The following is a 15531-nucleotide window of genomic DNA, read 5'->3' as shown; positions in this document are numbered from 1 at the left end:
ACCCCTCCCTAACACGCAGACATTGTAAAGAGAGCCAGGGGCGGGACCTGCTTCGATTTGGGCTCACCGTGGAGCAAGCAGGCCAGGGCAGGGGGGACTCCCAGCCAGGCGGACCAAGCTGAGCAGAGTGGTGGCCTTGGAGTCACCAGCAGGGGGACCGAGCTGCAGAGGCAGGTCATCAGTCCAGGCTCCGTGGTATGGCCAAGGGCCCTGGAGCCCAAGGCTGGACTTGGGGTCCTGCTGGCTCCGTGGCCTGAGGCACCCATGTCCCCACTACAGGAGAGGCTGGGTGGATTAAAAGAGGGAGCACCTCACCTTCCAGGTGGGCCTGACCCTGCAGTGGCTCCTCTCTCCTGCTGGTGACTGAACTTAGGGCCGTGGCCACTGTGACCAGGGCCCTGTGGGGCTCAGAGCCCTGCCTCGTGCCATGTCTGGTGGCAGCCTTCTACAGGCACCCCTGGCTTTCCAGGACAGGCTCTTAGAAGAAGCTTCAAGGAGGCTCTCCATCCTGCCTGAAATGAGGAGGTCTTTGGTTGCAGACCCCCTCTCTCTGGGGCATCCGGAAAACTAAGTGTCCATGGCCAGTTTGGCCGTCCCACTGCCCATGAACGTGGGCCGCACTTAGTGTCCTCCTGCTGAAGTGAACTCACCAGAAGCTCACAATACCCAGAGGCAGGGGCAGGGTGGGGTCTCCAGTCACCCAAGGTTACTCAGCCGGCTAGGGGCAGAGTGGGGATTTGAACCAGCTCTCCTCCTCAGAGGACCATGCCAAGCTCAGAGCCAGCTGACTTCGCAGTGCATGTCCTACCCAGCCCACACTGCCCAGCCAGGGTCGATGAGAAGGCAACGGGAGGCCCACTGCAGGTGGGACAGCCTGGGGTGCTCTCCTGGAACTGCAGGGCCAAGGAAGCAGGCCTGGGGCTCCTGGGGCTCAGGCATTGTCAGCTACTACGTCTGTGGGCAACATGGTGTCCCGAGCATGCAGCAGGGAGAGCTGAGCAGCCACGGCCTGCTTCTCTGACCAACCCTGAGAAGCCAGGGGTAGTGACCTGGGCAGTGGTTCCTGGGCAGTGTCAGGCTGGAGCATGGAGCCTCTCATCTGGCTGCTGGGGCCGTGTCTCGGTCTGGCTCCTGGCTCCTGGCTCCTGGCTCCTGCGCCAGGGCCCCTAGTCCTGGTCAGTGCGCTCACCACCCACACACAGCTACTGGCTCCAGTGCCCTGGGAGGAGGCGTGCGCCTGCCCATGGCCCCGGCAGGAGCTCTGTCGCTGAGTGACAAGGGTTATTATGCTGTCACAGGCCACCCAGCATTCTCTCCCACCCTGCTGAAGGGCAGCTAGTTAGGAAGGCCCCCCAGGCTGCATCCAGCCCGGGGCCTGGCAGCACACCATGCCAGCCCAGTTTCCCCCACCATCCTGAGGGTTTCCTCTGTGGGCCAGGGGACGGGCGGAGGCCAGCCCTGGAGCAGGCAGTGGCAAGCCCAGCCTGGTGGGGCATGGATGCCAGGCTGTAGGCCAGCAGGCTGCTCTGTGACAGCACCAGCTGACCCAGGGCAGGTGGACTCACTGGGCTCTGCCCTCCACCTGGCCCTGTGGCCATGTTGACCTTGGTCACAGGGATGCTGCCCGCCGGCCTCAGAGAAATGAATCAGTCCCACCCCAAAAATATCCAGAGGTGCTGTCCACTCTCCCTTGGGGCCCCGGGCAGATCTACCATCTGAAGGGCTACAGCCAAGCCCGGGTAGTGTCCGTGCTGACTTAGGTGTCTGTATCCACGCACTAGGCCAGGTGAGGGCACTGTGAGGGGCAGCCTCCTTCCCCAGGTGGGCAGCCGGGCCAGCATGAGGGTGGAGAACTTGGGGGCCAGACTGCTCCTGCTGCCTGCCCTCTCCAGAGCCCATCTCCCCATCTGTAAACTGGGCCGATCAGGTGCCTGCCTCAAAGTCTCCAGGCGGCAACTCAAGGGACTGTCCAGCTGACTGGACATACAGCTGTGGGCATTCTGTTGTGGGCTTACAGTTGTGGGCATTCTGACACAGGAGAGTGAGGGAGCAGGGCGGGCTCCTGGGCCAGGTAGGGGGCACAGTGCCCAGCCTGAAATGCTCTGCTCAGCACGGCCAAGACTCCGCACCGGACTGGCTGGTCCACTTCTCTCTCCCCAGGGAATCTGGACTCTGTCCGCCTGTGTCTGAGGATGAGGCCATGGCTGCCCTGAGGTGGCCCAGGCCCTCCCAGCAGCCAGGTAACCTGCGGAGAGCTACCCATGTGGCCTGGTCCGACTACATCGAGCAGCCAGGCCCCCAGGGGAAGGCCTGCAGCTACCCAGTGTGGTCCGAAGCCGATGAGGCCAAGGATGGGGACAGCTCGGTGTCATCGGGCCGCCTCTCTGGCTCCTCTGGGGGCCATGAGTCCTGCACATCTCCCCCTGGACCCTGGAAGGAGAAGCCCCCCCAGGTGCTGGGGCCCTGGCGGCCAGCCAGAGAGAGCAACCCGAGGCTGGAGCAGCTGAGGGACAGGATCCGGGCCCAGGCACAGTGGCAGGCCAGCTGTGCCTCCCTGGGCACCTCCACACGGTCCAGCACCTCACGCCTCTGTGGAGCCCCCAAGGCAGACCCCCAGAGGAAGGCCAGGAAGCTGACGACCCCCTCTGCGGCCCCATGGGACACCCTCAAGCTCAGATCCTCTGCCAAAGGTGCTCTGTTTGAAGACTGTTGAGTGGCTGCCGAATGGGGACTTTGTCCTGGATATTCTCCATGAGACCCGTCCTCACGATGCCCCCCTGTCTCTCCTCTGCAGGCTTAGGCACCCTGAGTGTGGCTCTGTGTGGAGTGGAAGACAAGGCAATCCCTGGCCGGGGGCGAGAGCCCTCGGGGATTCCCCAGCGCCAGGCCTCAGGTGAGGGGCAGCCCAGCTGGCCATCCTGGCAGCCCCGCCTGGACACGCGGGAGGTGGTCAGGGCAGCACAGTCCTGGATCCTGCGGCCTCTCTCCCTCCCTGGGGGACTGGCTTTATTATTATCCCGCCCAGATGAGGACACTAAAGGGGCCCCCACCACAGAGGGGCCAAGCATAGATGGGGACCCAGCCTGCCACCCTCTGGAACATGGTCTCTAAAGCCCTGTATCCACCCAGGGAAAGAACGCAGGCAGGTGCTGCGAGGCAGGCCAGGGCTCAAAGTGCAGGGGTCTCCTGCACAGACTAGGTGACATCTAGCCTGCACGGTCACCTATCAGCCACAGGGGATGGCTAAGCCCTCCCCAGGCTTCAGGGTCCATCATGCAGACAGCAGGCACTGCCAGCCTGTCCCAAAGATGGCCCAACCTTGCCTGAGAGATGCTGGGGGGTCTGTACTAGGTATGCAGACTTCTTGCAAGTGGGAAGGCTCCAGGGGCCAAGAGAAGGTTTTGGCTCACTCCCATTTGACAGATAGCAGGGGTGAGGATGGAGGGACAGACAGGACCCCTCTGGGAGGCCAGGGGCCAGGAGCATTTAATTTAAAGAGTCTGGATTGCACTGCTGGCCATGGGAACCAGGAACCACCTTGGAGGGTTTTGAGCAGGGCCCCCCAGCAGGTTTGGGCTTTGGTCACTGGTGCTGTGTGCAGGATGGGGAGTGGGGAGCAGGGAGAGGGACATCCCTCTATTGCAGACAGGCAGCCTCATTACAGCAAGGTTTTGGAGGCCCCAGAGTGGGGCAGGGAGACGGGTTCAGGGGCAGAAGTCCAGCTGCCCTGGGATGCCCAAGGCTCCTGGGCTCCTTAGCATCCCAGAGGCCTGGGATGGGCACAGGGGCACCAGGGTGGCCAGGGTGGGGTGGAGGTTAGCCAATATATGATTTGGGACCCCCTGGGCACTAGCCCATCCCAGCTGGATATATGAGCCCAGGGCCAAGGGGCCTGCAGGTCAAAGCCAGGGGGACAGGTCCACTGTGGCCTGCCTGTAGCTACAGTAGCTCCCCACGGCCTAGTACCCAGGCTGGCTCAGGCTCACAGCGATCACCCTTTCTCCCCCTCCATCCGCAGGGACCCCAACGGCCCCAGCTCCCCGACCACCCCCACCCCACAGAGGCCCCTCTGGCTCCTCACCAAGGTCAGGACTTGGCCATTGGTCCCTCAGGGACTCAGCATCTGCTGTCATCAGTCACCAGCTCTTGTCATGTCTCTCTGGAAGCAGGCGTGGGGCAGGGCCAGGTCTTTTTTTTTTTTTTCTTTTAATTATGGCAAGATACACATAAGATTTACCATCTTAACCTCTTGTAAGTGCACAGTCCAGAGCCATCAAGGGCATCCACCTTGTTGTGCAGCCATCCCCCTGTCCATCCCCAGAGCATAGTCATCTTTCCACACCGAGCCCCTGTGACATAGGGACCTGTCCCCTCCCCCGCCCCCTAGGTCTGTGGGTCTGACTCCTCTAGGGCCTCGTGTGAGTAGATCTTACAGAACTAGCATTTCTGTGGGCTTGGGTGCCAGACGTGCTTCCTGCCAGCAGGTTCTGGGTGTTGAGGACAGAACCTGCACAGTCCTTTGGGGCCAGCTTTTTCCCAAGCGCCCCTGCCCTGTGCACATGTCACTGGCTGACTGGCTCCTTGGCGCTCCCCGGAGGATACAACCCAACCCCAGCCGTGGATGACACACTGAAGCCAAACGGCATAGGGAGAGGTGGCCACACTGGCCCTGAAGAAGCTGGTCCACTCCTAGTGGCCACTGTGCTTGCCATGGAACTTGGACAATCTCCACCGCTTATCTCCATGTCCCCACCTGTCCAACCAGGGTAGACCCTACCACGCAAAGCCCCCATGGCCCTAGCTCTCACCCAGCAACCCCATGGAGCCCCTGTCCAGCCCCTTCAGGCCTTGATCAACTCAATAAACACGAGAGCTGCAGGCCAGCCTGACGTGGGCGGGGGAGACCCAGATGGAGGGTGCGGCATCCCAGGCCTGCTGGGGCAGGGGGCTCCCCAAGGGTGGCTGCAGGCAGACCACCAAGGGGGGGCAGGCAGTCAGGTGCACCCCTCTGGTCCTGCACGCAGCAGCCAACTCTTGCCCAGGCCCAGGGAGCCGGCGGGACCGGCGTGGTGCCCCATGGGAGCCCGGAGTATGAGCACGGCCATCCTTGCATACGTCCCTGCTCACCGTCCCTCTTTCTCTCCTCTCCCTGAAGTTCCATGGGAGAAAGCCAAAAGGATGAAAAGTAGTCCTTGCAAAAGGGAGAAGGCCCTCATAGCACCCACCCCCAGAAGAGCTGCCAAAGACAAAGGTAAGGTCTGCCCACTTGGGGTCACAACATGGCCTGGGAGTGAGAGTCTGTGACCCCAGCTCACCAGGTGGGCACATGGCTTTCGGTGCTGGGGACAGCTGGCTGCCAGCAGAGGCCTGTGTGCTGTGGGCACAGGGCTCTGGGGTTGGCAGGGGCTGGGTCTGAGTGGGGACTCAGCCATGCACGGAGGAGGGGCGGCGTTGGAGCCTGCATCTCGGGTGACCATAGACCCTGGTTGTCCCCGGGGTGCTGTGGGGTGTCCCTGCTTGTGCAGGGGCCGCCCCCAGTGATGAAGTGAACGTCCACAGAGCCCTGTGTTATGGGCTGTCTTCCCCACACCCCTAGACTGAGTCTCTGAGTGCACAGGGCCACTCGCCATGCTTCCACACACATTTATAGTCTGCACGCATGTTTGAACAGGTGTAGGTGATGGTGGTCGGCTGTGAGGTGGCTGGTGGACACGTTTGCTCCACGCTCCGCAGGGTGGGTGGAATCTGGTAGAGGGAGAAGCTTCCTTCCCTGCCTGCTTTGGGATTAGACTCCAGGCAGTGAGTGTGGGACACCTGCTTCCACCTGAGCACCCCCGTGGCAGGAGAGACCTTGCAATGTGTCCACTGTCTCCCAGCCCTCCGGGGACTTGGAGCCGTCACGCAGCAGTGCCTGTGGGCCGACCATGTACTGGGAGAGTCAGACGAATACATGGAGATGGTGGTGGGCCTGAGGCCACAGATGCATTTCTACTTCGGGTGTCTCTCCTGTGGGGCCTGGGCAGGGCGTCGGGGCGTCGGCTTCCCCCGCAGATCCTCAGCCATCCAGTCTGGATAGCTTTGCAGCCCTGCCCTCGCACAGGATCCAGCAGCCCCCAGGAGGGCCCCAGTTTGGTGTGGCCGGGAGGGAAGCAGTATCCCTCTGGGTCTTGACTGTTCTGGGTGGTCGGTGCCGAGTGGCTGCACTTGGTGCTGGCTCTGTGTGTGCCCCACACGCCCTGGACTCAGTGTTCCGCATAGCTGTCCCCCGGGGCAGCTGGGCTTACTCCCATTGTGTAAATGGGGACACTGAGGCCCACAGAGACCAGCTCCAGGCCGAGGGGGCCCAGGGATATGTGCCCTGCCCACACCCAGCGCCCCTCTTTCTGCTCTGCACCATCAGACCTGCCACCTCAGTTGGGGGCAGCACCAGCTCCAGCAGGATGAATGAACGTCTTCCTTCTCCACGCTGGCTTTAGGGACCCTCAAGGGAGGTGGGCAGCCATGGGCTGCCAGGCCGACACCTCTATTCGTAAGGTAAGAGGCCACAGGAGAGGCGGGAAAACCTCCGCCTGAGCCTGACAGTGAGGAGTGCTGGGAGCCATGGAGAACGTTCCAGAAGCCCACGGAAAAGCCCTCCTGGGTATAACAGTTTTCTGCATCATTGTCTCCTCCCACCCTTCGGCTTTTTGGTTTGCTTTATTTTAACGGCCCTCTTGACAAATGACCTGCTTTCTGCCTGACACTGGGTCAGAGGGCGTGCCATGGGCTGCATCCATCATCGTAAGCACTGTGTCACCCTGACGGACTTGACCATTAGTTTCTGTCAGTGACCAAGGCACAGCTGGGCTAAGGAGAGATGAGCTTGGGGTCAGAGGTCAGAGCCACAGGACTTGGGAATTGGATGAATTAGGAATCTGCCGTAGTTAACAAAAAATTAAATCGCAATAGTTATAAAATATTCATCCATCCGGGCCGAAGGAAAACGAAGCCCGATATTTAATTTCAGATTATACCACCTCACTTTGCATTTTTTATTATAGATTAGGTTGGCCCTGGAACTCTGACAGGGCACTTGGGGACTTCATCCATTTCCACAGATTAAAAATCCTCTCGTAAAAAAATTAATTGCCATTAAACTGTTCAGCGGAAGGAAAAATGTGCCCATCAGGACCCATTTATTGACCGAGACCCCTCTGGCAAGCTAACAGGGAATGAGTGGCTAGTGATGGAGGGGCCAATGGGGAGGGGCCAGGCCAGTGGGGAGCCCCCTTGCCCAGGGTGGGGGTCCCTGCATGGTGCCCCTGGGAGGAAGTGGCGCTGCCAGTTTTGTGCAGTTCAGCAGCGGAGGAGCCCAGCCCCCAGCCCCCCACCCCCGTGCCATTCAAGTTCCAGATATGGCCCCTGGACAGTGCCAGCCTCAGCCCTGGCTTGTGACTCTGCCTGGAGCCAGCAGCAGCCTGACCCCTCCCAGCCCAACTCCTGCAGCAAGAGTGACCACTTATCATGCTGGTGGTCCTGTGGGGCAGTGCTCACAGATGGGGACTCTCTGTAGAGTCACTGGCCCCGAGGCCTGTCTCTCGAAACAGGCAGAGCCAGACTGGGTCTACAACTCCTGGGACCATGCTCTTGACCTCAGGTGTCCCAGAGCCTGGCGTGGGAGGATGTGGCCTCAAGGGCCCCCCCAGAGAGGTGCAGCTTGTGGAGGGGTCGTCTTGGGGACAGGTTCTGGAGGGGTGTGGCTGTACCGAGGGCAAGATTGCAGGGTGGTGTAGCTTTGGTCGTGTCCCACAGAGGCCTCAGCTTGGGGACTGACTGAGGTCCTTCCTACAGGAGTGGGCTACAAAGTGTGTGGTTTTGTGTGGCCCCTTCCCTTTCCTGGGGCTACAGCTCCAGGCCTGTGATTATCTCCGGGTCTGGGGCTGGGGACGGGTCTCCTCCCGTGTGCTAGAGAGGACCCTGACCCTATTGGCTGCCTGACCCCCGGGGATCAGCTCTGTAGGGTCTCTGCTGTACCCTTGCTTAGCAAGAACGCCTCCTTTATGAGACGCAGGACAGGTCTTGTCCCAGGAGATCTGGTTTCCTGACCAGGGCTGGCCCCGAGGAGGGATGCCACGTGCGTTTACGGATGGGTGTGTGCAGATGCATGTGCATGCATGTGACTGTATGCATGTGTGTCTGTGTATCTGTGTCTATGTGTATGTGTGTATATGCATGTGTGTATGCATATGTGTGTGGATTTGTGTGTCTGTATGTATGCATGTGTATTCATGTGTGTGTACGTGTCTGTGTGTGCACGTCTGTATGTGTGTGCATGTCTATGTGTGTGTCTGTGTATATGTGTGTGCATGTGTCTCTGTGTGCATGTATGTATGTGTGTTTCTGTGTGCATGTGTGCATGTGTCTGTGTGCATGTCTGTGTGTGCACTTGTCTGTATGTGTGGATGTCTGAGAGGTCAGGTCACCTCACAGAGTCATCCTGGGACTCAGCCCTGTCTCTTGATGGCAGGTAGCGAAGGCTCACCCCAGCTCCTCTAGAGCATGTGCATCAGGCTTGGGGGCTGCCTGGCACCCACAGCCTCCTCACCCGGAAGGCCCAGCCGCTCAGCTGTGTGTGTGCGTTTTCTTTGTTTAAGATTCTGAGTTGGAAAAAAAAAAAAAAGATTCTGAGTTGGTTTATGTTCACACCTGGAGGAAAGGACCAGCTCTGGTGAGGGCTCTGCTTGGGCCTCCTCTTGTCCTCCCCAGGCTCCAGAGCAAGCCCCAAGAGACCAGGCCCCCACCACAGAACTAGGTAGCTGGTGCCTCTGCCTGGGCTTTTCCCTGCTCTGCTGGAGCATCTGGCGGTGGGTGGCGAGAGAGAAGGAGGTGGCATTGGGTACAGGAGCGGCCTCTCCCCAGCGGCCTGTTGAATGCCTTCTACATCTGCTGTCAGATGGGACTTACAGAAATCATTATATTTAAAAGCCTAAGAGAAGGATTTCTTTCCTGAGAGATGAGGAGTTTTAGGAGTTTTCAAGGAGTTTTAGGTTCCTGGGAGGCAGGGCACGGCCCTCTAGGCTTTGCCAACACAGGGAGTGCAGGATGGGAATGGCAGGGGCCCCTCTAGCAGACGCATGTCAACCCCATTCTTGCTGTTTTCACCATGTCCAAAGTGTGTGGCTCTGTGCCAGGGGCCCAGGCACAGCCTCGAGTCACCCATATGTGGCACCTGACCTCCTGCAAATCCATGATGCATGTAAGGGCCAAGGGGGGGATCTCCCTCAGCACAGGGCCAAGGGTGCCTCTGTGGGCAGGTGGGGAGCTGGCTCTTTTCCTTCTGGGGCCCTGCAGCTCCTGACTCGTGACCGCCTGTCTTTGCAGGGGACAACAGGAAAGTGGGGGCTGCCAAGGGCTCCCCTGTCCGCCCCCGGATGCCTAGTCCAGCCTTTCTCCGCGGTGACCTGCAGGGGTCTGCCAACGCACCCAGCCTGGCTTCTTATGATCAGCCTGTGACCATCCAAAATGCCCTGGCTGTCCTTAGAGACCTCCGCCAGCAAATCCAGACTGGGCTGGAGCTGGCCCAGAGCCGCCACCCCAGGGCAGGGCCAGAGCTGGGGAGGTCAAAGCTGTGGCTGCAGAACCTGGCAGGGAGGAAGCAGCAGGGTCCCTGGAGCATCTCGGATGTGCGGGGCCCCTTTTCCAAGAGTCCTCAAGCTGGGATGGAGGGGAAGCACTCCTCCTTAGAGAGGGCTGGCAGCTTCCCCAGTGGGCATCACCGGAACACCCTGGCTGGGTGGGAGTCCTATCCCCAGAAGACTGGAACTGCCCAAGGATGGAACCTCTCCTTTCAGAGGCCTGGGAGCCCCCCTGAAAGGCTGACCTCCTTCCCCCGGCGGCCCTGGAGTGCCTCTGCTGGGCAGGCCTCCAGGCTCCAGAGGACCGGGGAGGCCCAAGGATGGAACCCCTCCTTCCTAAGGTCTGGGAGCCCCCCTGAAAGGCTGACCTCCTTCCCCCGGCGGCCCTGGAGTGCCTCTGCTGGGCAGACCTCCAGGCCCCAGAGGACTTGGACTGCTTATGAAGACTGGGATACCCCCACCCGGGGACCACTGAGCCCTCTTGCCCAGCGGGCCTGGAGTGCCTCCTTCACACAGAGCACTGGCACCTCAGGCAAGGGCAGAGGACCCCTCCTGCCTCCCTCGGGAGTCAAGCGGGGCTGGCCGAGGAAGGAGAAAGATGTACGGGTGCTGCCACCCTGCCAGAAGCCCCAGGGGGTCCTGGGCCACCCCTACAGCTCTGAGGCGCTGCGGGAGTTCATGCACCAAAAGTCGCTGGCCCGGCGGCAGCAGGCCATGAAGGAGAAAGCCTCGGCTGTGCGGGCCCTTGAGCTGAGGAACCAGAGGCTGCAGGACATCTACAGGAAACAGAGGGAGGCCGTCCTCAGCAAGGCTGTCCCTGTGGTCTCCCAGACGACCCCCGGCATTGTGACCTTCTTCCCACATTGTGCACAGTCCAGGGTAGGCACTGGGTGTGGTGAGGCTGAGGAGCCAGCCCGCTCAGCCACTGAGCCCCAGCACCCCCAGTGCCTGCCTCCCTGGGTCTGGTGGGGTTGCAGAGGGACCCCGTCGCCTCAGCCCCAACCCTACAGAGGGGACTGCCAGAGGTCCAGCCTGAGACCATCCAGAGGTCAGGGCTAGTTGTGCCGCTGAGACATGGGTCTTGTGGCCAGGCAGGGTTCTGACTGTGTCCTCCTCTGCTCTAGGGCCTAGAAGCCCCCGGGAGCCTGGGGTCCCCTGTCCTGGAGTGGAGCAAGGTGACATCGGGCATGGTGCTGGGGGACCAGGAGGCCCCAGGCAGGTGGGTAGGCAGGGGGCAGGGGCTCCTCTGGCCAGGCGGCCTCCCCCCCCCCCACCCGAGCTGGTGATCACGGGTGCCAGTTCCCACATCCCATGGGGGGTGCATTTCCACAGGGGTTTGTGGCCACCGCCTCTCTCGTCACGGAACATTTCCGCACCCTGAAAGCAGACCCCGAACCTGTTGGCAGCTCTCCCTGGGCCTCCCTGCAGCCTCCAGCAGCGCGGCTGCTTTTGGCCTCTACAGAGGCATCTGTGCGGATGGAGTCTGCGGGGTCTGGTTTCCCTCTTAGAGCATGTTTTCTGGGTTCATCCCTGAGGTTGCGCGTGCCAGGACGTCCTTCCTTCTCTGTGGCCACATAACACCCCACTGTAGGACACCCCGTGGGTAGTTCACGCACTGGTTAGGGGAAGGACATTTGGGTGGCGGTGAACAAACCATTGGAACACCTGTTTCGTGTCTCCTGTTACGTGCCCAGGGGTGGAACCACCGGCACCTTGGTCCGGTTTCCCTTTTCCAGGAACTGGCAGGTGGTTTTCCTCACTGGCTGAGTCCCCACCGGCAGCGGAGGAGGATCCCGGTTTCTCTGTTCTGCCAACACTCCAACACTCCTGGTTTTATCTCTCCTTTGTTTCTGGTTTGTGTTCAATGCCACATATTTTAATCAAGCCAGGGCATCATCTTGATGGGTGGGGTCAGGGGACGGCCCCCACTCTGCCTGGGGTGCTCCTGGAGACACCAGGTCCACAGAGCACCTGGGAGGCCACCTGCTGTTCAACTTTTTTTTTTTTTTTAAGATTTTTAAAAAAAATTTATTCATGAGAGACACAGAGAGGGGGACCCACTTCCCCCTGCCCCTAAAGGGGAAATAACAATGACAGAGACACAGGCAGAGGGAGAAGCAGGCTTCAGGGAGCCCGACATGGGACTTGATCCTGGGTCTCCAGGATCACACCCTGGGCTAAACCGCTGAGCCACCTGGGCTGCCCTGCTCTTTAACTTTTTAAACTCCCTGGTAACACCCCAGGGAGGGGATGAGCCAGGGGTTGGGTGTGCAGGCCTGGAGGCCCTCACATGTCCCGGAATCCCCACGCTTGGGCTGAGATGGCAGCCAGCGCCCTCCCTCCGCAGAGGGGCCAGTGGGGTGCTCCTGGCTGCCCTGCGCTGATGCCCCTGGCTTCCTCACCAGACAGGGCAGGCTGTAGATCCTCCCTCTTGCTTCCATATTTCCCCCTTCCCTCCACATTTTAAAGGAACTGTAGAGAAATACACATAACATAGAATTTACCATCTCAGGGCCGTCAGTGCACTCACACCGTCGTGTGGCCGTCCCCTCCATCCATCCCCAGGATGTGGTTGTCTTCCCAGACTGGACTCTGACCCCATGACACACGCACACCTCACCTCCCCACCCTGCTGTGTCTGTGGGTCCGACTCCTCCAGGGCCTCCTGGGAGCTTCCGCTCATACACAATCTATCCTCCTGCACCCACCTCACCTCCCTCAGCCCCATGTCCGCCACATCCATCCGTGTCATGGCAGGTGCCGGGATTTCCTTTTTTATGGAAAGTGATGTTTTTGTCGTTGAATTTTGGGCTCCTCACCCGTCTGGACATTGACCCCTATGAGATATGTGGTTTGTGACAACACTCCCCCTTCCAGAGGCTGCCTTCTCCCTGCCACTCCCCTTGACTGGGCCTTCGACACACACCAGTTGTGCATTTTGAAATACTTTGATCGATCTGTCTTTTCCTTTGCCGCCTAAGCTCCTGGGTACTCTACCCCCAGAACTCAGTCTTTCTCAGGCCTGTTGTTGTACGAGGCCCTGTAGCCATCTCTCTGTTCAGAGACAGTCCCTGAGAATGGACACACTCCGTCCCAGAGGCTGCACTGGGCTCACCCCTGCACACGTGTGTTTCAAATATGCCACAGAGGACACATGCACTGGACCTGACCATCTCCGCCCTGTCTCCCTGCAGCTTCTGCCTGTGTTTGAACAGAGCCTTGAATCGCACTGAGACCCTAGAGACAGGCGGCCCCCAGGACGGCTGGGAGGGCACCCCTGTACTGATGTCGGCCCGTTCCTCCTTGGGCCCCCTGAAGCTCCAGGACCTGACCACCGGCTACCCGCGCCCCGGGGTATGCATCTACCTGGACCCCGAGGAGAGCGAACGCCTGGGCATGCCGGGGCCCCTGCACTTCCGGTACAAGCAGGCCCGGCTACAGGCACTGGAGACCATGGCCAATGTCTTGAAGCAGCGGATTGACATCCTGACGGCCAAGCTGCACAAGTCAGAGGCACCGGACACTGTTGGGGACCCAGTCTCAGACCTGTCATCCTCACGCCCCAGCATGGTGCCCGCTGACCCCACGCCTGCAGACCCAGTCTGCCTTGGAGCTCTGGTGCCCAACGGGAGCAGAGGGGCCCCCTGGGACTGGACGGACATGCGGGCCAGGCCACTGGTCTCGCCCACCTGCTTCCCAGGTGGCCAGACGCTGCCACGGAGTCCCGACTGGGAGCGGCGGCAGAGTGTGAGCCCAAGGGGCCATTACGACAGCAGGCCCCGAGGTAGGGCCTGGGCATGACCACCAGCCCCACCAGTGGCCAAGGGGACCCCACTTCCCCCTGCCCCTAAAGGGAAAATAACGATGACAATACCACAGCAGGTGTCTGGGCCACTAGAGAGGATGTAGGTGACAGTCCTGGCCAAGCCCAGCCAGACCTTGTCAGGACCATGGCCCTGGTGGGAGGAGGGTGAGGCCTGGCCCTGAGGCTTACATGGCTGCCACCTCTAAAGAGGGGCAAGAGAGTGGACATGGCTCTCCAGGCCCTCCCTGCCATGAGAACTGGGGGTGCCTCTCCCTCAGTAACCCCTGCACCCGCCAGCAGCTCCTCCCCTCCTTCCAGCTCCTGGGGAATGAGCCCTGGTGTCCATCTCTCCAAAGGTTTCATTGAGGACGGGTGTTTGGAGCTGGATAACAGGCTGGCAAGAAACACGGCTTCTTTCCCGGCCCTTGGCTCCTTCATCGGGAGGTGAGCTTGCATGCTTTCTATACACCCCAGCCATGCCAGTGGCGCACAGCCCATGCACAAGAGGGCTCTGGGCTCTGGGGTCTGGGTGCAGCCAGGCTGCTGGGGGGCACCGCTTTTGACGGGGCCACGAGAAGGCCCCAGACCGGGATCAGGGCCTGCTGGCTCTGGTGATGGCTCTGGTGATGGCTCTGGTGATGCCACTGGTCAGGCCAGGCCAGGGCAGGGCGAGGGAGCCCAGGCTGCACAGTGGCTCTGAGACTCTGCCCTGGCTGGGCTGCAGTGGGCCCCTGACCCAAGGTCCCTGCTGATGGGGGGACAGCCCCTGGGATGCACCCCCTCCGCACACTCCTCTATGTTGGCTCCCCGCCCCAGCCAGACACTGTCGGCCACACTTTCCTGTGTGATTGACGAGTCCTCCTGCCCAGCCCTATGGGCTGAGTTTTCCCCCAGCACAGCCTGAGGCCTTTGGGGGCCCCCCTCACACAGACCCTTTCCTCAGGCCGCACAGGCCACGTAGAGGAGCAGACCCATAGCTGCCAGCAGGGGGCAGCATCGGGCTGGACTGCTGGTTCTCCACCACCCCTATGTCCACTGGGAGGAGAGGTCAGGGAGGGGAGGATCCCGAGGTCAACCCATTGCCTGGGCTCCCGGAGGACACCCAACATCTGCACACTCCACTGCTGGACACCCAGCAGGGCCCCGCCCCGCTGCCCACGGCACCCCCCACCCCGGGCGCTGCGTCCTCCCCATCCCCTGGCCCTGTCCAGGCTGTGCGGAGTCGTGCCCTGGACGACCCAGCAGCCTTGCCGGGCAGGGATCAGGGCCCCTTGGCATGTCCAAGGAAACTGCCTGGCCTGTCCCTCCTAGAATAGCAGCTGCCGCTCATTGCTCTGGCGGCCTCACCTCTGCCTGAGTCCAAGGATGAAGGTCAAGACCCTCTGGTCCAGCTTGTAGCCAGCCCTCTGCTGCTCCAGGCCGGTGCCCTCCCAGACCCAGGGCTCCCTGCTGGGGCTGTGGGGTTCAGTGCTGGTTGGGGACCCAGCCAGCTCCTGCCCTCCCAGGGCCTGTCCACCCCAGCATCTCTGGAAGGAAGGGTGATGGAGGGTACACCCCAGCTGTGTGCCTGCCGTCGCCACCTGTGGCCTCTCTGCACCTCGGGCAGTGCTATCAGCACCCTGTGAGATATGTTCTCATTCCCACTTTACAGACAGGAAAACTGAGGCTCAGAAAGGCACAGTGACATTGCCGGGATGACACAGCTCATGGGAGGGTCAAGCCAACACTCAGACCCATAGGGCTGGGCACCAGAGCCCATTCCTTAGTCCAGCATTCTCAAACTATTCCCTGAGGACCCATTAGAAATGCAGAGTCCCCAGCTCACCCTGGCCCCCTGAACCCAGTACACAAGGCTGGGTCCTAGGGCCAGTCCTGTGGGTGATAGGGTGAGAACCACTGCCTTAGAATGTCTAGGCCTGAGGTGAGCAAGCCCCTCGGGCCACTGCCCAATTCTGTGCATAAAGTGGTTTTGCACATGGCCTCGCTCATCCTCTACCCAAGCGTGGCTGCCGTCCTGCCGGTGTGGATTCATGTCTACAGAGGCAGAGACTGTGCCTGCCTAGCCCGGTGCTTGCTGCTTGTCCCTTTATGGAGCATGTTTGTGACCGTTGC

At 60.8% G+C, this 15531-nt stretch overlaps 1 protein-coding gene across 1 annotated transcript in view; it reads left to right on the top strand.

The window, feature by feature from the left end:
* Positions 1 to 15531, top strand: part of CCDC187 (coiled-coil domain containing 187) — a 50768-nt gene that overhangs the window by 14140 nt on the left and 21097 nt on the right. The window contains exons 5-10 of the mRNA XM_041725229.1: positions 2161 to 2690; positions 2795 to 2893; positions 9361 to 10493; positions 10739 to 10833; positions 12809 to 13398; positions 13776 to 13863. Coding sequence (XP_041581163.1) covers positions 2161 to 2690; positions 2795 to 2893; positions 9361 to 10493; positions 10739 to 10833; positions 12809 to 13398; positions 13776 to 13863 — 2535 coding nt within the window. The remainder of the gene's footprint in view (positions 1 to 2160; positions 2691 to 2794; positions 2894 to 9360; positions 10494 to 10738; positions 10834 to 12808; positions 13399 to 13775; positions 13864 to 15531) is intronic.

The sequence above is a fragment of the Vulpes lagopus genome, chromosome 12, assembly GCF_018345385.1.
Source record: "Vulpes lagopus strain Blue_001 chromosome 12, ASM1834538v1, whole genome shotgun sequence".
Lineage (NCBI taxonomy): Eukaryota > Metazoa > Chordata > Mammalia > Carnivora > Canidae > Vulpes > Vulpes lagopus.
Note: the sequence above shows the minus strand (reverse complement) of the source record. Positions and strands in the feature narration are given on the sequence as shown.